Source organism: Podarcis melisellensis, assembly GCF_964234715.1.
Source record: "Podarcis melisellensis genome assembly, chromosome: 6".
NCBI classification, from domain to species: Eukaryota; Metazoa; Chordata; class Lepidosauria; order Squamata; family Lacertidae; genus Podarcis; species Podarcis melisellensis.
This window is the reverse complement of record NC_138538.1, coordinates 10,270,595-10,295,561: the sequence shown is the minus strand read 5'-3', so window position 1 is coordinate 10,295,561 and position 24,967 is coordinate 10,270,595. Positions and strand designations below refer to the sequence as shown.

Genomic DNA, 24,967 nt, shown 5'->3' with positions numbered 1-24,967 from the left:
GACTTTCCCCCCTCCAAAAATTAAGGGGAAATGTGTGTGCATCTTATGGAGCGAATGCAGGCTCCATGGCTTCAGTGAAAGCAACACGAAGCCTTCGGAGCGCAGCAGGAGCTCCCACTGTGCTCCAGAGGCTTCACATTGCTTTCGCTGAAGCCTGGAGAGCGAGAGTGGTCGGTGCGCACCGATCCCTCTTGCTCTCCTGGCTTCGCTTCGCTGGAGAGGCGCTGCACAGCTTTCCCTCTCTGTGCAGCGTCCCTTCAGTGAAGTGGGAGGAGAAATTGAAGGGGCTCCGTTTCTCCTGCCGCTTTGCTGAAGGAGCGCTGCGCAGAGAGGAAGAGAATTTTTTTCTTGTTCTCTCCCTCTAAAACTAGGTGCGTCTTGTGGTCCGGTGTGTCCTATAGAGCGAAAAATACGGTACATGGAAGCATTATGAAGTGCCCATGATCTGCTTACCTGCTAAAGGAATGCTATTCGGAGGGGGCGACCCCTAACTCTATGAGCAAGAGTTCTGAGTGCTCTGTGTGAAAAGTGGCGTGAGCGTTTCCGCCTACCTGGCAAGAGTCTCCTCTATAATTGGCTGGGCACATGCAGAGCTCCACATTGCTGGCTTGGAGGCCCCCGCCAGTCTCTGTTGCTCTCTCCAGCGTCACCCGATGCAGGGATACAGACGACGAGATCTGGGAGAAGAGAGCCCGGATCTGCAGCTGCTCCAGTTTCGCCAGCACCATCATCAGCTCTTCCCTGGAGACAGGGTTGTGAGTCTCGCTGTGTCTGAAGTTATCCTATGGGAGAGGAAAGAGTCACAGGGCAACATCAGCAGGACTCATGACCCCCTTAACTGACTGCATGAAGGAAAAAAATCCCACCAAAAACTTCAGTTACATGTTCTTAGCAGGCACCCAAGCCACAAAATGCAACTGAAGACCCAAAATAGATTTTTTTTTTACCTTTTGTCTGAATAGTTACATTTTGCAGTGCTTTGCCATCTGCAAACACTTTTGCTTTTTTTCTTAGAGAAGGCCAACAAGCTTATTATCCATCTGAGCAATCAAAATTGAAATGGGTAACTGCGTGGCAATTAGTTCACAGAGCACCTTTCTCATTAGACCCACATACCGCATGTGAAAAATAGGTTTTTTACAAGCCCATACAAAAACAATAATCCCATTCCTGCAGTTGTGGAATTTATTCAAGTTATAAACACTTAAACATTTCTAGATTCCAAGGCAGATGACACAACAGTGAATCCCCAAAAGACACGCTGAACAGAGTCGCCATCACCCTGCAGTGACCAGAGCTCTATTATTATTATTATTATTATTATTATTATTATTATTATTATTGACTCTCCCTCTCACTTCAACAGCTGCAAAACTCCTGCATCTGAACTGACCTCCAAAAGTTGGAGCTGCCCTTCATAGACGTCCCCAGGGACAGGGTAGTTGCTCTCAAGAAACATAATGCTCATTTGGTTTCCCTAGGAAAGGAAGAAACAAAGAGACATAAATCATCAAAGAGAAGCATTTGCTGATGGAGCGTCATTTGGTCTAAGGAGAAAGAACAACTTGAGCCATACCTTGAGAATAACATCAGGCCGGGACTCGATCGGTATGAACACGTCACCCCTTTGGGTGTCTGAGTGCAGCTCGTAGCGTAAATACCCGCCATAGGAGGAAACCTGCAATTGGAGGCAGATCACAAAATGGTGCTACATTAATTAGATTTAAAAAAAAATACCCCTCCTCCAACTCCAAAATTCAAGACTCCAAGCTAAAGTTAATTTGAGCTTAAAATTATCTTTGTGCAAATTTGCTTATTTGGAGTACTTAAAATGTATTAGTTTGAATTTGACATTTGATCCCACCCCCCGTGTTTTTTAAAGGCAGCAATACAACCATAGTTAAATGATTAGAGGGTGAAGGGAATACAACTCAGTGCCATAAGAGAGTGACAGGTAGCTGGGTAGATTTTCACTAGCTATATTCAAAATTCTCCTTCATGGATCACACTGCCTTGCTGTGGCGAAGAGGCTTGAATAACTCAGAGAAGCTATGAGCTATGCCGTGCAGGGCCACCCAAGATGGACAGGTCATAGTGGAGAGTTTTGACTAAACGTAATCCACCTGGAGCAGGAACTGGCAAGTTACTCCAGTATCCCTGCCAAGAAAGCTCCATGGACAAAGACAACAGGCATATAAAAGTTATGATGATGGAAGATGGAAAAGTTATGATGCTAGTGACCTTTCTCTCTTTCAAAAACAGGTGGTTTTGTTGTTGTTGTTGTTTTTGCTCTAGTGTTGGCTCTTTTTTGCTTTGAATGTAACTGCCTAAAGTCTTTCTTCTAATAAACAGCTTGTCTCCTAGTGGATGGTGAGGATAGCAACCCATTGTTCTGAACAACTGGGTGGCAACTGTTTGGGCGGGGGGGAGCTTTTTTTTAAAAAACGAAACCTTTCAAAATATTATTAGTCTTCCAGATTCACATTCATTCAAGTTGAAAACTCCTAAATATAAAATTTCATGATAATCAACAGAAATGCAACAATGCTCTGAAATATGGATCCTTATGTTCCTCAATATTTAACATTTTCTAGTCTCTCAGGGGTGTCTAGAACTTGACTGGAGTTTCCCAACATTTGTCAACATATGGTACAAATGAGTAGCTAAAATGTATGGTACACAAGAGCCCAAAATCTGCCTTAGACATCAGAATTTGGCCTCTGACTAATAAAAGGAATAAATTAGGAGATGAAGTATAAAAGAAACAAAAGAAACCACAAAAAGGAGAGAAGTCAAAATATACATTTTTTTATCGTGAAGTTAAGTGGTTTCTTATGTCTGTAAAAAACAACAACACCTGTGTAATTGAAAAGTAAAAAATTAATAAATAAGTAAGGAATATGGCACACACACACACAAAAAGAATTTGGCCTCTGAACATTAGCGTAATTAAAAAATAAATACCCAGCACATTCAAAAAGGACCAGAGGAGACTGCCTCCAGCCAGCGTTGGTGTCACTCACCTGGTCTCCAAGGTAGGAGCTAGGAGCATGCCAGTGAAGCTCCTGGAAGGCCTCTGGGAAATTCCGGAGATCAGCACGAACCATCTGATTTTCCAAGCTGACCAAGGTGGGGACTTCCTGGCGGTCTCCGCTGAGCAAACTCCACCCACTCATGTCCATAAACTAAAGGTAAAGAAAAGTATCTGAAATGCTTTTCCCAGTAATGATGTATGGAAGTGAGAGTGGACCATAAAGAAGACTGATTGCCAAAGAATTGATGCTTTTGAATTATGGTGCTGGAGGAGACTCTTGAGACTCCCATGGACTGCAAGAAGATCAAACCGATCCATTCTAAAGGAAATCAGCCCTGAGTGCTCACTGGAAGGACAGATCCTGAAGCTGAGGCTCCAGTACTTTGGCCACCTCATGAGAAGAGAAGACTCCCTGGAAAAGACCCTGATGCTGGGAAAGCTTGAGGGCACAAGGAGAAGGGGACGACAGAGGACGAGATGGTTGGACAGTGTTCTCGAAGTGACCAGCATGAGTTTGATGAAACTGCAGGAGGCAGTGGAAGACAGGAGTGCCTGGCATGCTCTGGTCCATGGGATCACGAAGAGTCGGACATGACTAAACGACTAAATGACTAAACAACAACATCATCAGAAAATGCAGGCCTTCAAGCTTGCCCATATACTTTAAACACTTAAAAAAAACCCAGACTAAATCGTGCAATTGCAGCTGGTCTCTGCTGTTGTCAAGTACTGTTACTGCTGCGACCAACAATTTATCTGAAACAGGATGGCATTACGTTTCTCAGAATGCATAACAGGTTGGGAATGAAGAGCTAGAAGAGGATTCTTTTACCATCTTCCGGGTTGCGCTCCGCAGTGACCCGGAAGTAATGGAGTGCATTACCTCCGGGTTTTGCCACTCGAGCATGCGCAGACGGTCAAAACAACATCACATGCATGCGCGGAAGTGGCAAAACGCGACCTGCGCACAAGCAGACGCGCTGTCACGTCTTACGTTCTGTTCAGGATGCGAACGGGGCTCTGGAACGGATCTAGTTCGCATCCTGAGGTACCACTGTATTGGAAATGAGAGAGAGAGAGAGAGAGGGAGAGAGAGAGCTGTCACCCTAATGTCCTGCTTTTGGGCTTCTGAAAGGTAGCTTGACTGGCCACTGTTGGAAACAGGATGTTGGACTAGGCAGAACTTTGACCTGACCCAGCAGAGTTCTTCATATGTTCTTATAACTTGGTATCAAACTCTGCCCATTCAGGTCACTGCTGGTGCTGAGGTGCCATCCCACTACCTCCCTCAGCATCAGCTACAGGTGCCACCCTCCAAAGTCTCAGCCCACATATTCACCTCTACACGGTACTTCTCAGCGCTGTGACAGCGATCTGTCGCCCCAAAACAGAAGCAGCTGGTGCAGCCTTTTGGGTTGCTGGCATCCAGAGAGAACGTCCCCAGGTGGCACTGGTCACACCTTGCACCTTCCACATTCTCCTGTAAAGGTTCGAAACAAATAGAAGAAAGACGTGTTCACATTTGTTCACTGGCCTGCTGGCCAAGATGTAGGAAAACAGGAAAAAGAAGAGCCCGGGGTTCTTCTATCCGAGGAGCACAAAATCACTGTTCATGATGAGACACCGACACAGGCATACAGGAGAAAGCGGCAGTCTTCTGCAGTGCCGTCGTTCACCTGACTGCAAAATCTCCATACAGAAAAGAAAATGCCATCCTTTTCAAAACCGGCTGGCCCAGTGCTGCGCTGGCACCCTTGCAAGTGAGAGTTAACGCCGCTTACCAAGATGGTGCAGGAGCACAGCAGTGGTGGCAAAGTCAGGGCTGCACAAGCTCCTCAGTGGGAGCACAGGATTGACTCTGCTGGTGCAACCCCATTGCCCCAACCTTGTCTGCTGCCCCAGACCCTCCCAGTGACACTACTGCCAGGAGGGCAGCAATGCAGCACCATCCTGGACTTTTTAATCACATGTGGCTGGAATTAGGGCATTAGGACAAAAAGAGGGGCTACGCTGTTTTGTGTATCAGTCACCATCACTCTATACAGCCCTGAAATGCTTCTTGCTTGCTTTTTAAGGGCTTGCCTACCCTACAGCCAGCTTGCATGGGGCTGGTTGGGAAGGCTTTCTACAAACTTTGTTTCTGACTACCAACTCCTAACTAAACTGTACGTGAGTAATGTTTGCCCCATGGCGTGTGTGGGGCTGGGGAGTGGGGGGAACCGGAGGTGTGTTTTTCCGCTGTCGCCCTCAAGCATAGGTGGGTGTGAGTTTGCCTGTTTGCAAAGTAGCCCTGCAGATTTGTTCTACAAAGGATGTGCCTTAGGCATACAATTTTCATCCCACTGTGATATAAATCAAACCTCCAGGAGACTCCAGGCGAAATCACATTCCGTGACAGAGCATGGTGCCTCAATAGCATTGTTCTTCCCACTCACTGCTTTCCAGCACTGCTTGTTCCAGTGGAGCTGCGCTGGTTGGCACCCATTCATTCACACAAGCCAGTAAGATACAATTCCTGCACTTGATGCAAAGCCCCGTCGTTTGTAAGGGAACAGCTAAGTGGTGGCAGACAAGACATGATTAACCTTGCTGAGAATCTCATTCTGGGAACTGAAAGCACCGATAGGTTGCCTCTTGCATTTTGATGCAGCAGCTTTTTACCCATAAGCCCACTTCCAAGAGGCAAGCAAATACCAGAGTATCAGACTTACCTTGCAGTGGCACTGCCCAGTGACTGGATCACACACACTTGCTTTTGTCCCTGCTTGGTGGCAGTTGCAGCTCCTGCAGTTTGGGTAGCCATAGTAGCCTGGAGCGCAGAGATCACACTGACGTCCTACTATGTTGGGTTTGCATCTGGAAGGGACAAATTTCATATTTGTTTGCTTTCCTTCCAGCTTCTAACTCAGGATGAACCAACTGAGCCTTTATAAGCCCTGCGGATATGCGGCTTTGAACCAGTTGAGTCAGTTCAGCCTTCTCCAACTTGCTGCCCCCTTCAAAGGTTTGGGGGACCACCTCCCATCATCCTCAGCCAGGATGGCCAAAAAAGGGCCAGGATGATGGGGGGTTGAGCCCAACATCTGGAGGGCACGAGATTGGGGAAGGATCAAGTGACTCAAGTGATTTGAAGCCCTGTTGTTTGCAAGGCTTACAAATCTCCTGTGCTGCATCTCTCAATTATATATCATAGCAATGACTGTGACACTTCTAGGGACAGACAAGACAAATGAGACTTCTGGCGCTCAAGAGCCCTATCTCTTGACTCCTGCACTTTGAAACGAACAGCGGCGTACACAGGAAAACACAAGAACAGCTTTGCAGGATCAGTTTGAGGCTCCGTCTAAATCAGCATTTTGTTTTGAATAAAGGTCAACCAGATGTTTCTGGGAAGCCCATAAGCAGGATACGAAGGCAAGCTGTTTACTGTTTGTCCCCAGCATCTGGTACACGCTCTCCGAAGGTGTAAGTTCTATTTAGCTACGATGGCTAGAAGTACCCTTCCTAGAATAGAACAAGGATGGATTCAAAGCCTTCACACTTGAAAGGGGAACTTTTTCTCTTTGACTCCTGCCCTGTGCATCATACTAGTGCTACATTTAAGGTGAAATTTACAAAACTCCATAAAGATCCAGAATGAGTTTTGTTGTTTTTGATCCTAAAATATTTATTTTCTTTTTATTTGCCCTTCCAGCACAGCCAGGCAGTAAAGTTCTGCTAATTGAGCTAATGTAATGAATCTTCAGCAAGCAATGGCTTGTTTTGCTCCCCACCCCCAAAGGCCAACAGTGTTCCTGAATTCAGAAAATAGAGGAAATAAATGCTGCAGCCAATACACAATGAGTGGCTGCTGTTTTGGGAGACAAAGGACTGTGCTGAATGCAGAGATGACTCAGGGCTTTTTAGACAGATCAAAGGGATAATCAAGTAGACAAATCAATCAACCTTTCCAAAATGAAATGCTTGAAATACACTCAGAGGTCTGACTAGTATGGGGCTCAGCGATATCAGAAAACAACAATAACAACTTTGTTATTTATCCGCTGCCCATCTGAATGGGTTGCCCAAGCCACTCTTGGTAGCTTCCAGCAAAATATAAAACACCATAAAACATAAGCACTCAAGGAAGATAGAGGACCACAGGCAATGTCCCCCACTTCGTTGGGGAGGCAGAAAGCCACAAAGGTAGTGTAGACAAACCCACCCACCAATGATATACAAGCACAAGTCCTGTAGACACCAGGACGACCCCTGCAGGGGAGAAAGAGGCCACCAAAATGTGGCCTTGTTCAGAGTTCACATTCTCATGCAGCTCAACTTTGGGGACTGGCCAAAACCAGAGTTGGCCAAAAGCATCAACTGTCCAGACGAGTTTTATTTATAAAGCGAAGCAGCGGAGAAAGATATTCAGATGCCACTGCAGCTGGCGCCCAATTATGCATGGAAGTAGCATCCATAATTACCCACCTGCACTGTCCACTGTCTACGTTACATCCTGGCTCTGCCAGATCTTGGGTCCCGGGACTAGAACAATTGCAGTCCTCACAGCCAACCAGTGGGTGACAGCCAAAGGTCTGGGGCTCGCAGACGATACACTCGGGTTTGATGGTGCGTGGTGGACAGATGCACTGCCCCGTCAGTTCGTCACACAGGCGGCTTCCACAGTTGCAGGCTGCAAGTGAAAGCAGGCAGGTGCATATCACAAAACACACACACACCACATGTTAAGCCCAGAGTATCTGTCTAGTGGATACTGGAATGTATCTGAATCTGCAAGACACTTCCAATTACATGCCAATAAATAAGTTTAGTAGCACAAGATTCCAGTTGCCCACACAGGCCTTGTTCATAAATTCTCAACAGGCACTCTGTAGGAAATTAGAAGCATGTGTGCGTATTTTTCAGCCATTAAATCTAAAGTAGAAACAGAGCTGAGGAAACAACAGCTGCTGTGCTAATTTATTCTGTATATAAAATACCATCTCAGTGAACAGCCAACTAGCAGGATCCATTGGGGCTGTGAATGGTAAGAAGCATCTTGCTTCTCCTGCTCTCTGGCAAGTGAGGCCGAATGTCTCTTCTGGTAGCAGCCAGAGCAACAGCTTGGAACACTGCTGAACAAGGGAAGACATCTGGAAGAGACTTCTATTTCTATGTACAAAGATTGACCACGGATGGCCAGGGAATTATGAGCGAGTTCCTTTTCCACAATCTTGACTGCTCAGAAGCACAATGCATGAAATGGGCAATTGAATATTTGCAGGCTGTGTTGTAAAGTTATTCTGCCAGGGGATAGGCTTGCAATTAATCTCCATGCTTGAATATACATATATGCTTTGCTGGAATTCTATAGCCATGTGTATTTTGCCTGAAGCATTTGTGAGCTGGTTACTAAGTTTGACCATTCCCCACTCATGCCTCCTTCTGGAAAATTTTGCATCCATTTTTTCATTCTGACGTAGTGTCATCCATGGATATAACTCCAAAATAGTTCTATGGAAGGAAAGCATTGCGTTCAAAACAGGTTCCCAGGCTGCCACTGAAACATAAGGATGCAGGAAAACCCATAACCAAGTATTCCATTCACGTAATATTAATACAGGTACCCAGCAGCTTCTGGGTAGGTTAGTCTGGAAAGCGAAACTGAACGACATGCAAGTCAGACCTGGCATGCTGTACATATCTGCCCTGAATGGCACAACATCTCTCAAGAGACTCACGTCTGCAGCTTGGGAAACCCCAATAGCCTGTAGCACAGCGGGAACACTCTCGCCCAATGACATTTGACCTGCAAGCGCACTGGCCACCAAACGGCTCACACTGGCTCCGGATGGCTCCTGCCTCGTGGCAGCGGCAAGGCTGGGCCCCGTTGTTGTAAAAAAGAGAGATAGATATGGCAGAGTCCTGGCAGAACTTGGAGGATGTTGCAGGGCTGCAGAGAGAGGGAGAAATTGCTGCACTGAGTCTCACAGGAGTACACAGTCCACACATTTAATTCATCAATTATGATTTGTAGCCTGCTCCATTCTGCAGCTTCTCTTTCCAAATCTGGGGGCTAGAAGCAGAAAGGCGAGAACTCTGAGCCTGGGGGCACCGAGCTGCCGATTATGGACCAATTAGCAGGTTCTGCATCTCTGCAGCTATATTGTAAATGCAAAATGACAAAAGCACTGACTCCAAGGATGACAGGTGAAACCGGAAATTAAGGGAAGCCGCCTTGGGTGTGAGACCTGGAAGATCTGCTTGCTGCCTTGCAGGGCTTTTCCCACCTGGCATAGGAGGATGGATTCCTGACTCCAGCTACAAAAGTTGAGGCTGCTGAAAAGAATATCCTCTCCTCTGCTCTCTCCTTGGGAGTTCTCTGGGCAGCTGCTGTTACCATCCCTGGTTTCTGAGCTGCCCCTGACCAGCCACAAAGAGAGGTGCTTCCTTACACTGCCCCACAGGGGCCTGGAAAGCACCCCCTGGCCATTCCCAGAGGCACCATTCACCTGGGGAGCTTGTAGCCAGGGCTGCTGAAACAAACGGCTGTGCAAGCCTTTGGGAGACAGAAATGCGAGAGGGCATCCGAGGAGGGAGGTAAGGAAAGAGGGACAGAGACCAGTGTTGCCTGTGGCACCCCTGACCATCATTCAAGGCATCCCAGGGTGTCAGGGCCCCACTGGTTGAAAACCGCTGGGCTGAGATATTATTTATGGGGGGGTTGTTGTTGTTAATTTTTTTATCTTTATTTCGGATTGTATTATCGATGTGGAATTTGTTCAATTACGGCTGTGCACTTGTGATGTGTGTTGTTTATTGTTTACAACTACTTTGCTATTTTTGTAATTGTATGAACCTTCTCATATTGTAAACCACCTTGACGGTGGTTTTGGCTGTGGAAAGGCGGCATACAAATAAAATGATGTGGTGGTGGTGATAAATTTCACATCAACAATGGGAACTGATGTTAAAGATGAAATCCTGGATGTATTCGTCAACTTACCCAAAGCTCAGTAGAAGGTTTAGATTTTAGAGTGGCTGGGGAAACCCAGCCAGATGGGCAGGGTAAAAATAAATTATTATTACTTTATTATTATGGTTTTGCAAAGTGGCACCCATTTTTTGTATCTCACTTGATATAAAAGCTGTTGACTCCACAGTTGCTGATGAAATCATAGGACTTGTCTAGTGGTTCTTCTGAAAGGTAGCTGGAACCATAACTGTCTTCAGGAACCACGAGGATATAATCCTAAAAGATCAAACAGCAAATAAACAAACTGGGAACAAACTGGGGAGGCTGATGAGTCAGATGACCCTTGTTACACCACAAAAGAAGATCACATATTCCCTGCTTTTACAGGGTGGAGGGGCTAGCATAATGGATGCCTCCTTCACCTCATACAGAGAAATGCTGTTCTGTTAGTGGGAGAAAACATATTTTAGAATTCCCCCTTAGTTATTGCAGTCATTCTTGCAGAACTCACATACATACACACAAAATTAAGATAGGAACATACCAGCCAAAGGTACCTATTCTCTGGCACACGAATGACCACACTCAAGTCATTATCCGTAATATCCAAAACAATTTGGTTTTCTGAAACTACCAGATTCCGGCAACCATATCCATGTGGGCAGAAAGTAGCATTAGCCTGTCCTGGAAAAAGCCAGAGAGTACACGTCACCTTAAGTTCATCAGATTCTGCTTTCATACCTTGGAAGTATTCCCCTTTGACAGCAGTCATCTCACACAAGCTTAATGTTCTACAATAGTCTCTCCCAACTTATTATCATCTAGAACCTTTGGACTGCAAATCCTATTATCTCTGAGCTATGCTGGCTGGGGCTGATATTGTAGTCCAAACTACTTGGAAGGGTACCAGGTTGCAGAAGGAAGTCCTAGCAGAACCTGAGCAGAAAATGGAAGGGCTGGTGCTATAATGACTATTATTATTATCTATTTAAGGGCAGCTCCTATGCTGTTGGCTCTAAGTCTATGAAACCTTCTGCCACAATAACTCTGTGCAGTCTTTTAAGGTGTCGTGGTTTTGCTGCTGACACTGTAGGAAGCATTCTCCTAGAGACTGGCTAGCTTATATACTAAACACTCTTAGGGAGAAAGTCAACCTTATGTTATGCCCATTGTCCCAGCAGGGCAAGAATTTCAGCTTGCCAGACAGAACGACCCCCACTCCCCCCCCCCACATACAGTTCTAGGGATTCTCCAGACCGTCCCCCAAGTTTTTTTGTGGGGGGAGCATGCAGGGGATGGAAATAATAATAATAATAATAATAATAATAATAATAATAATAATAATAATAATAATAATTTATTTATACCCCACACACATCTAGCTGGGCCTTCCCAGCCACTCTGGGCGGCTCCCAACAGAATTAGAAGCACAATAAACAATCAAACATTAAAAAACTTCCCTAAACAAAAGCCCCATTGCACAGACTTCTGTTGATGGGACTCATTCGTTGAACCCCACCCTTAATTTACTATTAATACTGCTTAGCCCCCAGCCCTACAAGCCCCAACACAAACCGGAGGATCACTTACCCTGCCAAATACGTCCACCGTTGATCAACACTTCCACAGGAAAAGTTGGGTGACTGGGCTGGTAACAGTGCAGGATGAAGGCATAACGCCCCAGACTTTGGATGTGGCCATTCAACACAATAGTTGTCTACAAGAAAGCACAGGGGCAGAATCCTAAACACTATTGTTTCCTTGTGTCACTGATTTTTTAATTTCAGGATGTGTCTGCGACATTGGCCCCGCTTACGTCAGAACCAGCCCCTCCAAGGGAAAAGACTGGGATATAAGAATTTCTGCTGGTATTTATTTTCCCTATAAAGGTACCTCCACAAGAAAAGACTGCTAAATCAGCAGGGGCACATGCTGGGAAATACTCCCCTGTTACATCTGGGGCACTGCCAACATTTCTGTGCCCACCTTCATAATCTCTGTTTTGATACCACACCCTGGAAGTGGAAACCTTTGATAGTTGGGAGTGCCAGCTTGAAAACTCCCCTCTTCTCTTTGGCTGCTGCTTCTCTGCCCACCTGCTGTGGCCCACTTCAATTAGAGGAAGAGGGTGATGCCCACAAACATCAGCACCAAAACCTCCTTCGCATATGGACTTCCTGACACACTGCACAGGAGTCCTAGGGCAGCCTTTCCTTTCACATTAAAGAAACAACAAGACTTACACTATGGATTTTGTGTTGTCTCTAAAGCAGCACCAGCCAAGTTCCACTGGTGCAATGGCGCTTTCATTCCCTCTCCTCTCCCTGCATGCCTCCAAAATATTCTCTGGAGGGTCCCCGAACCATCCAGAGTTGATTCTGAGGATGCTCAGCATGCATGGGAGAAGGGGAAGATAATACTCCGGAACGGGAGCACTGGATACGTCCCATAATGTCTAGCTCATAATGTCTTCCCTGGGGCTGCTGCCACCACCACCACCACTGCCGCTGCTGCCACCGCTGCTTCTGGTGGGTAGGCAGAGTGAGGTTGTCCGCTCCGCTCTCTGGCCCACAGGAGAACCAGGGTGCCAGCGGCAGCAGCTGAAGGAAGATGATCAGCGCTGGATCCAGGGCTGGATCCAGAGAGGGGCTGCTTAAAATGGAGCTCAGCCAGCTCAGCCCAGCCCCCTTCCTCCTCTAGGCGGGGCAGGCAGAAGCCGGGAGGGAGGGAGGGAGGGAGGGAGGGAGGAAGCGCCGCTGCGGTGTGCGTGTGTGTGTGTGGGAATGGAATGGCACGGGGGGGGAATGGCGCAGCCCGAACGAACAGAATCCCCACGCCGATCCATGGATAGTCCGCAGGCCAGATCCTGAAGGCAATTGGGCCTGATCTCAACCAATGCTAGTTTCTAATTTCCTCTTCATCGCACTTACCTGGGGAGCCTTTAGCAGGATGAGCTCTGCAGAGGAGTCCAATAAGGTAGGAGGCTGAAGTGGAGCTGCAGGTGGAATAGCCACTGGGGGGACACTAAAGGCATGAATCAGGGGGAAGCCTGGAGCGACTGGTAGTAACTGCCCTTCCTCCAAGACAACGGACTGCGAAATCTTCTGATACCTCGATGGGACACAGGAACTACTTTGGAGGAGAAAAGAAGAAGAATTTTATGGGCTCTGGAGTAAACAAGAGGCAAATATTCCCATGGGAACACAGCAAGGAAGGGAATTCAAATGCCCATAATGCAAAGCATACCTTGTACAGAATTACAGGAAGACTTCATTAGAGAGGGGACAGCATCTTTCCCCTGGCTCCTATACACAATCTAAAACTTATCTATAGCACTTTATAGACCAACTAACTTTGTTCTGGTATAAGCTTCCGTGTGCATGCACACTTCTTCAGATACCATGCACATGAAAGCTTATACCAGAACAAACTTAGCTGGTCTATAAGGTGCTACTAGACAATTCTCCCCCCCCCCCCCGGCCCATAAAGCGAGATGAGTGCCGCAACCCCAGAGTCAGTCACGACTGGACCTAATGGTCAGGGGTCCCTTTACCTTTTATCCACTAGGCAACAACAAGAGAACTAAGGTTTAAGAATCTGCATGATAGGAATCCCCCATCATAGGGTGTCCTCCTAGTTCTGAGTGGGAATATACATTTACAAGGGGCTAAGCATATTTATGGAGGGTAGGTCCAGCAATGACTATTAACCATTCAAGTTCAGAGGAAGTAGGTCACCAGGAATCAGTTGTTGGGTTCAAGTTCTGCTCAGAGGCTTCCCAGAGACATCTGATTAGCTATCACAGGGAACAGGACGCTCACTTAGATGGACCTTTCTCCATACTTCCTTAGGAAAAAACGTGGTGCCTCTTCTACTTCATAGCCTCAAGTGTCTACTCTCCTGTGCCAAGTACTAGCTACCTTCCCAATATTATATTGTCTCCAATCCCTGGCAAAAATTAGCTACTGCAGCTGCCCACTGAGATACCTACATTCAACAGATACCAAGGGCTACTGATGACAATGTTCAGACCAATGCATACACATATCACACATACAAAATTCCACAGATCATTCCAAGTGGACTCTCTAATGGAATTTGAGAATTAGCTGTGGAGAATCCTGGACACCCACATCTGACCCCAATAGTAGTTAAATGGTGCTCAAGCACTCTTTACACTGTCTTGCAAGATACTACCTGTAAGTGAAATGAAGCATAATGTGACTGCACTTGCTCTGGTCCAATCATTCAAGGTTACCCATGCTTCTTCTCCTGTCCTTCACACTTGTCTTTTGTTTATGTTAATTCTTGTAAAGCACCATACATGCTGACCTTATTAACTAATTAAAATACAATACCACCCATAACACATTGAAATAAGACGATGGCATATAAAGCCTAACACAAATGTGGGGAACCTCTGGACCTCCAGATGTTTCTGAACTACAATTTCCATCAGCCCTAGCAAGCATGGCCAGTGGACAGGGATGATGATGGGAGTTGTAGCACAGCAACATCTGGAGGGCCAAACGTTTGCCACACCTGGTATAACACAAGGCGCCATGGCAGTGACTCTGGGGCACGTTCGTCTTCAATCATTTGAGAACTCTTTAAGCCATTAACAGGATCTAGTGAATGGTTTTTGAAGCATTTGATGTGCACTGTAACACCGTTAAAACTAGACCTGGTCAACTGCCTGGGTGAGAGACCAGTGGAAGCTTCGGTTTTAAGCATTATACATCTTTTAAAGACCTTTACCTGTTCGGTGAGAATGCTCCATGGACACTGATGCAGTGAACATTTGGTTCCACAAACTCTAATGTGAATTGTTCGTATGGGATGAGGTACACTTTGTGCTAAAGACAGAAGAGAAGGAAAAACAAGGTTGGGCATGGTGGAGAGGAGAACCACTCGTGCTTTTGCTTCTAGGTCAGTGCAAATATTACTTTTAGAAACATTTTATGTAGGACAATTTAGAACTCTCACATTTGCTGTTCACACAACAAAACATCCAAAGCAGAGACCTATGGAGGAATGCAGCAGGTGTCTGTGTGATGAGACAAAATCTGTTTCACATTTTGTCTAGTCCCAGAACTAACAGCTGCAGTCTACGCTGTGTCCTCACAAGATATGTTACCAGAGTGGTTACTGGCTCATATCATCCAGATGTTGTGATGTTTGCATCAGCATTTCCTAGTAAAAGCTTCTTTGGCAAGGAAGTGACTTTTTATTGTGGTGAACTTCCATATTCCTCCAGAAACTAGATCTAGATAATTCTGATGCAAACCCCATAATTATTTCCCAGAAACTAAATTGAAATAATTCTGGTGCTACCTATGATATGGAAATAAAAGGGCAGGATAAATAGATTCTCTTCCTAGTAAGGGGGAAATGGGAAGACTAAGGCCATAGACTAAGAGTGGGATAGACCCACCAAGTTTGATACCTTCTCCAAAGCAAAAAGCATTATTCATCTTGACTGCTTCTCAAGAGCAAATGAAACCTTTTCCTGTCACTGAACTGAGAACAGAAACGCAGAAATCTTAGAGCTTGCATCATGCCTTCTTACTCCTTGGCTCAGACTGTGTCTGTTATGTACTGAGTTGAATAGGATCCAGAATGCAGCAGTCTGACTGGTCCTAGAACAACAGGATCCAGAATGCAGCATCTGATTGGTCCGCAGGAGCCACCCAATCCAACTCCAGGTGGAAGTGAATCCGCAACCTGATTGGCCTACAGGAGAATCCTGGAACTAGCCAATCACATGGGGCCCATTGTGTAAATAATGTATATAAAGCAGACATTTCAGGGGAACTTCCATTCCTCACTACTATGAGCTGAATAAAGAGCATGAAATCCACACTCGACTCCGAATATATTTCAGTGTCCAAAGCCGGCTTCCCATCTCCAGTCTTTCCCCACCCCACAGCCACTAATATTCCTCCTCTTCCACTTGCTCCCACCTTCGAATTGTCAGGTTTGCTGCAGACATTTTGCCACAGTCTGGCAATGCTTTGCTTCAAAGGCTTACCAAGAAAAAGTGGGCCTGATCTGCGGAGAACTGAATCGTAGCTTTGGTGGCCAGATCGAAAGCTGCCAAGCGATTTAGCGAATCTAAAACTATCCCACGGCAGAGGAAACTGCAAGACAAAAGCAGCGGTCAAGCTCAAGGATAGTCTTATCCTGCCAAGTACTCTTCCCCACCCCACCCCACCTCCTTGGTGGTTTCCCTTGTAACTCTTTGAATTGCTTTCTTTGAGTAATAGCATCGGGGTGTTTCCCAAGGATATCCAGGTCTTCATTTCCTATCGTTAAGGTCACGGGTTGAAGTCGAAGGAGTTCCCAGACAATGCCATAAATCTATCATTTATATAAATATACTGTCTAGTTGCTTAAATAGAGCACCAAGGCTTAGGAGGCTCATGCTATTTTCAATTTCACCCCTCCTTCTTCTAAGAACATGGACTCTTGGTCCAGGTTTCTGGCACTGGTATATGCAATACTAAGAGCCCGTGCCTTTCACACAACTGCATGGAATGCAAATTGACTTCAGACCATTCAGTCCTTGCTTATTGTATCCTGTATAATATCATGGGTAGGCAACCTAAGGCCCGGGGGCCGGATCTGGCCCAATCGCCTTCTAAATCCGGCCCACGGACAGTCAGGGAATCAGTGTGTGTTTTACATGAGTAGAATGTGTCCTTTTATTTAAAATGGATCTCTGGGTTATTTGTGGGGAATAGGAATTCGTTCATTAATTTCCCCCAAAAAATATAGTCCGGCCGCCCACAAGGTCTGGGGGACAGCGCACCAGCCCCCTGCTGAAAAAGTTTGCTGACCCCTGCTGTATATCCTCGAAGGAGGTAGAGGCTTCATATAAGTTACTCTCCCCCATTCCACTTTTATTCTCACAATAGCCCTGTGGGTCAGGCTGAGAGGCTGTGACTGACCCAAAGCTGTGACTGACCCAGAGGGGGGATCTGAACCTTCATCTCTCCAGTCTTAGGTTTGGTACTCTAACCACTATATGCTACATTGGCTCTGCAAAGCAGGAAGTACTTATTATACTGAGTAACAGGACAGGCAGACTATCAACTCATTGCCTCCCCTCCCTAGTTGAGCAATAACCATAGGCTGCATTGTCCTGCTCTCTATTATTGTGGCTTCTTTACTAAATCCCTGTTAATTTCCCTGCAAATTCTCCAGCAGACACTTTAGAAGTGTGCGGAAGATCCCCATAACCTTGATCTCTCTCTCTCGGTCTTCCTTCAATCAGCTGCTTTGAAAGAGATAATGCAAGTTAATTGCATGGGATGGATCTTTGTTTTGGCCCAGTTATAACCAAGGAAATTTAACAGATGCTTACAGCTCAAGAAGACTAACTGCTAATTCTGAGACAGCCCCCACAATAACAACAGTAGAATGAAATAGCAAGAAAGCTCTAGTCACAAACTATGCAACATAATGAGGAGTGTCTGTTCCTCCATTAGGCCCGCACTCTGTCTTGCATCTTGAGGGCATACCTGTACTTGCAGGTGTATATAAGGAGAGTGCCCTGCTGAACGGCAAGCTGCGGTGAGCTGACCGCAACATTGATTGTTTGTGGAGTATCCTCAGTGGCATATTCAACCAGGAGTGCATACTTCCCTGGCTGGGGTATGGCAATTGACAGCTGTATTTCCACCTGCACACAAGAATAAGCAGATATTAGAGAAAAGCACATTATGCTGGGGCTCAGGAGGTCCTGACATAAATCTAAATCTATGCTTCGAAACAAGCACACTATGAAATCTCATACAAGTCAACTTTTGGCATGTCATCTTCCATGCTCCAGGAAATGTTTTGGGGGGAATTATGGTTCATTAAGACACATATATGAAATTAAACCAGAATTGAAATATGTGTATCTTTTGTTGTAACGGGACAGAAACACGATAGAAGCCAGAAGCCATGTTTTTCAACTCCAGCATTGCATTTTCTGGGGGAAAGCACTCCTGTAGAAGAAAACATTAAATTAGAATCAGCCTAGCAGTACAATCCTATTTTTAGTTACTTGGAAGCTAAGTCCCACTAAGGACTTATTCCACAATAAGCAAGCAGAATTGCAGTCAACCCTTCTGCATCTGACTCTTCTGTTTGTAGGCCAAGAAACAGAATTAATGATCTATGAATTCTATAGTTGTTTAACAATTGCCTCTGAGGTGTCTGGACTATGGCTATTAGTCTGAACTTAATACAAGAAGAAAAAGAGTTTGGATTTGATATCCTGCTTTATCACTACCCTAAGTAGGAATCTCAAAGCGGGTAACAATCTCCTTTCCCTTCCTCCCCCACAACAAACACTCTGTGAGGTGAGTAGGGCTGAGAGACTTCAGAGAAGTGTGACTAGCCCCAGGTCACCCAGCAGTTGCATGTGGAGGAGCGGGGACACAAACCCGGTTCACCAGATTACGAGTCTACCGCTCTTAACCACTGCACCACGCTGGCTCCCAGATACACACTCCCCACATCTCAAGAACCTAAGACGAGTTCTGCTGGATTGGATCCAGTTGGGTCCATCTAAGTCCAGCATCTAAAGATTCCCTAACAGGAAGCCCCCAAGCAGGAGACGACGCCAACAGCCCTCCCTTGCTGTTGCTCCCCAACTGCACATAATTCAGTGGTGCTCTGCCTCTCAACATGGAAATTTCATGTGGCCATTATGTATCATCAACAGATCTGGCCAGTTAAAAGTACTTCCCAAAAAGCATCAGGGACAGTGCTTAGATTAACGCAAGGTGACCAATGGGGAGAAAGAAATTCATGCTACCTGGAGAAGAGTGCAATGCTTCTTAATTAATACAATTAATGCATTTTTAATCTTTGTTGGAAGCCACCCAGAGTGGCTAGGGAAACCCAGCTAGATGGGTGAGGTACAAATAATAAATTATTATTATTATTATTAGCTAGAGAGCAGCACTACAAGCTTTCACTGATGCATAATAATAATAATAATAATAATAACAATAATAATAATAATAATTTATTTTTTATACCCCGCCCATCTGGCTGGGTTTCCCCAGCCACTCTGGGCGTCTTCCAACAACACACTAAAATACAATAACCTATTAAACAGTAAAAGCTTCCCTAAACAGGGCTGCCTTTAGAATAGCATCAGTGTGAGCAGGACCACTTACATCTCTTCCATTGCATTCCACCATCTCAGGGTAGGTAGGCAAAACCCGCACTTTCGGGCAGGGTCTCGGCAAGCTGTTGTCCACCTTACATATAGCATCGTCTCCTGACCCAAAGGGGAACTGCTCCACAGGCACGTACTTATGCAGGAGGCAGCTAGAAAGGAAGAGGAATAGCTTTTTTCTCTCTCTCAGTATAACGGTGTCTGCTAGAATGAAGTACTGGAAATCTGAGCCAAGGATATCGGCTCCAGTACGATCTAATCCTATAGCAAAGATGGAAATGGAAGCCTTACTTCTGACCAACTTGTTCTGGAGCTGGGCTGTAGGTGCAAGGATCTGAGACTCTGAGCTGCAATATAGGAGCCTCGTAGTAGGAACTGGGCAACAGGACCATGTAATCCTGGAATGAAGGGTAGAAATGCAAGACTTAGTTCTTTTCGCCATGGTCCTGACCAAAAGGGGAGAAGAGGGGAGGACCGTCACCCTTACCAGTACTACATCCTCGACTTCAATGACCAGAGACCACACATTGGGGCTCAGCACAAACGGCTCCCCAAAGCTGTTCTGAGGAACGGTGACAAAAGCCGGCTCTTTTGTGGGCACAAATACAATCTGTTTTGTCTGTTCTGTATCTGCAGATAGGAAAAAAAATCAGCTTTCATTTCCATCTAAAAGGCGTGCGAGATTTCTGGAGTGGTTCCGAGGAGTTTCAAAAGTCAGTAAATTTGTATTTATACCCTGCCCTCCCCAGCCAAGACCGGGCTCAGGGCAGCTAACATCAAATATCAAATACATTAAAACACAATCAAACAATTGATTAAAATACAGCTTAAAAATCAGGATAAAATTAAATGACTGCCCACAAATTGCAACCATAGTCAAACGGAGGAAGAGTTTCCAAATTAATTCTCTGCGGTTTCATCTTCCTCGTGGAAAAGGAGACCATGTGTACCTGGTGAGCAGCTTGCCATGTTCCACATTCATTTGTCTAGACCAGGGGTCGGCAACCTAAGACCCATGGGCGCGATTTCAGGCGTCTGGGAAGTAATAGTGCCACTGTATTCTGCTCTGGTCAGACCTCACCTGGAGTACTGTGTCCAGTTCTGAGCACCACAGTTCAAGAAGGACACTGACAAACTGGAACGTGTCCAGAGGAGGGCAACCAAAATGGTCAAAGGCCTGGAAACGATGCCTTATGAGGAACGGCTAAGGGACCTGGGCATGTTTAGCCTGGAGAAGAGGAGGTTAAGGGGTGATATGATAACCATGTTCAAATATATAAAAGGATGTCACATAGAGAAGGGAGAAAGGTTGTTTTCTGCTGCTCCAGAGAAGCAGACACGGAGCAATGGTTCCAAACTACAAGAAAGAAGATTCCACCTAAACATTAGGAAGAACTTCCTGACAGTAAGAGCTGTTCGACAGTGGAATTTGCTGCCAAGGAGTGTGGTGGAGTCTCCTTCTTTGGAGGTCTTTAAGCAGAGGCTTGACAACCATATGTCAGGAGTGCTCTGATGGTGTTTCCTGCTTGGCAGGGGGTTGGACTCGATGGCCCTTGTGGTCTCTTCCAACTCTATGATTCTATGGGCAGATGCGATTTCTGGCACCGCGGAGATGTGCAGGTGCTATTTCTGGCGTGGCGCTGCGCTGGTCTGGCCCATGGAGGATCTCTGAGGGAGTGATCCGGCCCGTGCCCAGTAAGCCTTGCTGACCCCTGGTTGTGTCTCAACACACCCTCAAAAGATTCCATCAACAGGTTGATGTTGCAAACTTTGCAACATCCAGGTGTCTCAGCTTCGCAAAGAAAGGAGGAAGTTTCCAGCCAAAGTATGCTTGAAATGCATAGCTTTTTTTGAGCCCACTGTTATTTCTAGCTGAAAACTGCGTTCTGTATCCATTGTTGAAAACTGAATTCTTTGCAACAATGTCTACAGCTGCCCCCGATGAAAAACATTCACTCAAAACAAAATAAACTGAATATAAAATAAATGAGTAAAATTAATGTTCACTGTACCCTGGATGCCTCCTAACTTGTTATTGTTTTATATTGCTGCTGTCCTTCAATACATAAATGAAGCTGGATGCAAGGGCCGTACTCTCCCAATGATGTAAAGGTAAAAGGTAAAGGACCCCTGGACAGTTAAGTCCTGTCCAATTTTACTGTGGGGTGCGGTGCTCATCTCACTTTTTAGGCTAAGGGAGTCGGCATTTGTCCACAGACAGCTTTCCGGGTCATGTGGCCAGCATGACTAAACTGCTTCTGGTGCACGGAGGACAGTGAGAAGTGCCAGAGTGCACGAAAACACCGTTTACCCTCCCATTGTAGTGGTACCTATTTACCTACTTGCACTGGTATGCTTCCAAAATGCTAGGTTGGCAGAATCTGGGACAGGGCAAAGGGAGCTCACCCCATCGCACGGATTCGAACTGCCAACCCTCTGATTGGCAAGCCCAAGAGGCTCAGTGGTTTAGACCCCAGCGCCACCCACGTCCCAAGATCTGAATTTTGAAGGAATAGCATTAGAAAGACCCACACAATTGTTTTGCCTGCATGGCTTGCGATATTCTTCTCCAGTTTTATTTTATTTTTTAACCAGTTGGTTGTATTATTTCATCTTATTGCCAACTGCCTTGAGAGCAGCTGTATTGAATGTATAAATCTAACAAACAAACAAAACATTTGCAGAGAGACATACAACATGAACAAGAGATAGTACCCCTTCAGAACTAGTTCCAATCTCCCCCCATCTCTCTCTTTCCCCCACACAAAGTAGGGCAACCTTAACAGTCAGTGAGATGTGGTATATATTCATCTTGCAAATGAGGGGGAAAGAGTACAGGGGATGCTCAGGTTGCGAACGTGATCCGTGCAGGATGCACGTTTGCAACCCGCAGCATTCGCAACCTGCGTCTGCACAAACGTGGGTTGCAATTTGGCGCTTCTGCGCATGCACAAAGTGCGATTTAGCGTTTCTGCGCATGTGCGACCGCCGAAACCCGGGAGTAACCCGTTCCAGTACTTCCAGCTTTCAGCAGTCCAAAACCCAAAAAAACGCAACGTGAAGCGGCTGTAACCTGAGGTATGACTGTAAAGGGATACTGACTTTCCTCAATAATTGCAGTCCTATAATAAAAACTAGCACAAGCGATTGCTGCAAAAGCACAGACAATAAAGGCCAGAGACCAATCTGTACGCTGTTCCTTAAAGTATCATTAATAAAGAACAGTCAATAATGAAAACATATTCAAGGAAATTTAAGGGATGATCAAGTTTGCAGAAATAAGTGGCCAGGTTAGCAAAGTCAATGCATTTAGGTGAAGTCTCTTGCACAAACAATCCTTATCATATCACATAGCCTTAAGAATAAAGCCATTTGTTTCCAAGAAGCAAAAATTATTTTAATCAAGTTAGGAACCTTTTTGGGGGTGGGGGTGGGGGTGGGGCATGCACTCATCCTCCACATCATCTGAATGTATCGCGCACACATCACACTGCACAACCTGGCCACAAGGAAAGCAAATCAGCCAGCAAACATGGGGATAAACTGTATTTAAATCATTAGCATATGGCCCAATGGACTGCATATGGCCCCTTGGACTGCAAGAAGATCAAACCTCTCCATACTGAAGGAAATCAGCCCTGAGTGCTCACTGGAAGGACAGATTGTGAAGCTGAGGCTCCAGTACTTTGGCCACCTCATGAGAAGAGAAGACTCCCTGGAAAAGACCCTGATGTTGGGAAATATGGAGGGCACAAGGAGAAGGGGGCGACAGAGGACGAGATGGTTGGATAGTGTTTTCGAGGTTACCAGCATGAGTTTGACCAAACTGCGGGAGGCAGTGGAGGACAGAGGTGCCTGGCGTTCTCTGGTCCATGGGGTCATGAAGAGTCGGACACGACTAAACAACTAAACAACAACAACATGGCCCAATTAACATTGTCCCCTGGGCAGATAACAATAAAAGGTTTTTTTAAAAAAATCCCTAAAAATCAAAAGGAATGAAACCAACTGCAAAACTAAATAAATAAAACAACCAGTGGCAAAACGTGTGTCAACACAGCAGAGCTAAAACACCGAAGATCTTATAACATGTTCTCCTTTTCCATCATAAAAGCTAACTCCCGCTTTGCTATTTCAAGGCACAGATGCTATCTGCGACAGACGTGTATCACATGATCCCCAGAGGTGTTCACATTCCAGTTCTCATACCGTGTCAGAATGACCACCACATGGAAGGAGCCCAGACTGAGGGTGCTATCAGAAAGCATTGGCTTTTGGGGACTTGTGGGGCAGAGGGGGGGGGACCCTACAGTAATTGGAGCTACAGCCGATTGATAGGCAGATCCCATCTTCTTCCCTGCTGAGTTCTGCAAGGGCCACACTGAGACGAAGGTATAGAAAGCCGACAGGCAGTATCACTCCTTTCTGGTTGTAAGTAAGAAGGTGTTATGTGGCTGGCTGAAGGTGAACTGAAATTGGACCAGCCACTACTGGTCAAAATCACTGCTGTTACACACCGTTCTCATGCTTCCTGTTCAGATAGCATCATATCAGAAGGTAAACTTCACATTTTCCCCACCCAGGTCCAGAAGATGAGCAAGTTGTCGGCACTTCAGGAACCAACACAATTTCCAATGTGGTGATGTCGCAGAAGGAACAGGAAGCACTGAGCACTCCCTGAGCACTCAAGAGAATGGCCAAACTCAATTCTTGAAGCGCTGGGGACAGGGGGGACTCAACTTATTTGTATGTTTTATTTGTTAACTTTGCATGTTTCCTGAAATAATATCATAAATTTCATATTGAAATACGTTAGCTGCATTTCTTTAATGAAATAAACTTGTGTTTTATAAATGCATGTAAAAAGTGCCTCTTTAGTGACATAAAGATGTCCTTTTAAGTTCAGTGAAAACATTCCTAACAGAGCCTGGAAATGACACTTCTGTACAGACTTTGCCAGCAACAGTGCTATAATGCAGTGCTCCACGGACTCAATTATGAAGTCCTTTTTAATATATCAGCTACTGCAGCTGCCTATTGAGATAAGAATTGCTCCCTTTCTGAATCAGTAAAAGTGAAAATCGGAACCCCTGAAGGTAGAAGTTATATGGCTAAAAATGAACTCCATTAACAAAATTGCCTCCCCGCCCCCCTTTCAGAAAAGCCTTCCATTGCCCAAACATAATATTTCAAGGCTAGCACTATGGAAGCAATTGCAGTTAATTCTGCTGTCAGCATGAATGAGGATTTGAAAGTGAGATTAGGAACTGGAAGAGTTACCATACACCAGGCTAGACATAAAATTGACCAGCTTTCTTGCATTCCACATTTGCATATATATGCCACAGTGTGGCTAAAGCAGCAAAGAATGAAAACTACATCCCATTAGTACAAGCGGTGAGGCTGCCAGTGGAATCCTTCCTGTCTGCTACTGCAATCAAAGCGGGGGATTCAAACAATCTTTTCCTTATCTTCCAGACGTACTAGATACAATCTAGTTTAAGTTTGTTTGTTTTATCAGGACTGCAGCCAACTAAGTTCTACTCAGACCACACCCACTAAAATCGATAAAACTAAGTCTGATGGGTCTACTGTGAGCATTGAATACAATCCATAGACAATTTTATTTGTTTTAAAGTCTTCTCTTTATACAGTGGATGCTCGGGTTCTGAACATGATCCGTGCGGGAGGCACGTTTGCAACCCACAGTGCTCACAACCCGCAGCGGCGCATCTGTGCATGCGTGGGTTGCGATTCAGTACAGTGGTACCCCGCAAGACGAACGCCTCGGAAGACGAAA

The 24,967-nt window shown here is 45.6% G+C and overlaps 1 protein-coding gene across 2 annotated transcripts in view; it reads right to left on the bottom strand.

Moving 5' to 3' along the window:
- Positions 1 to 24,967, bottom strand: part of LAMA5 (laminin subunit alpha 5) — a 200,918-nt gene that overhangs the window by 49,857 nt on the left and 126,094 nt on the right. The window contains exons 24-41 of one of the 2 annotated variants that reach the window (XM_081916565.1): positions 19,655 to 19,797; positions 19,459 to 19,565; positions 19,166 to 19,319; positions 17,513 to 17,673; positions 16,021 to 16,129; positions 14,748 to 14,845; positions 12,920 to 13,121; positions 11,580 to 11,706; positions 10,534 to 10,673; positions 10,150 to 10,265; positions 8,755 to 8,966; positions 7,502 to 7,706; positions 5,746 to 5,890; positions 4,374 to 4,514; positions 3,024 to 3,185; positions 1,577 to 1,678; positions 1,394 to 1,477; positions 552 to 782 (exon numbers count right to left, since the gene is read on the bottom strand). In XM_081916565.1, the coding sequence (XP_081772691.1) occupies positions 552 to 782; positions 1,394 to 1,477; positions 1,577 to 1,678; positions 3,024 to 3,185; positions 4,374 to 4,514; positions 5,746 to 5,890; positions 7,502 to 7,706; positions 8,755 to 8,966; positions 10,150 to 10,265; positions 10,534 to 10,673; positions 11,580 to 11,706; positions 12,920 to 13,121; positions 14,748 to 14,845; positions 16,021 to 16,129; positions 17,513 to 17,673; positions 19,166 to 19,319; positions 19,459 to 19,565; positions 19,655 to 19,797 (2,639 nt within the window). The remainder of the gene's footprint in view (positions 1 to 551; positions 783 to 1,393; positions 1,478 to 1,576; positions 1,679 to 3,023; positions 3,186 to 4,373; positions 4,515 to 5,745; positions 5,891 to 7,501; positions 7,707 to 8,754; positions 8,967 to 10,149; positions 10,266 to 10,533; positions 10,674 to 11,579; positions 11,707 to 12,919; positions 13,122 to 14,747; positions 14,846 to 16,020; positions 16,130 to 17,512; positions 17,674 to 19,165; positions 19,320 to 19,458; positions 19,566 to 19,654; positions 19,798 to 24,967) is intronic. The other variant, XM_081916566.1, reaches the window with a different exon arrangement.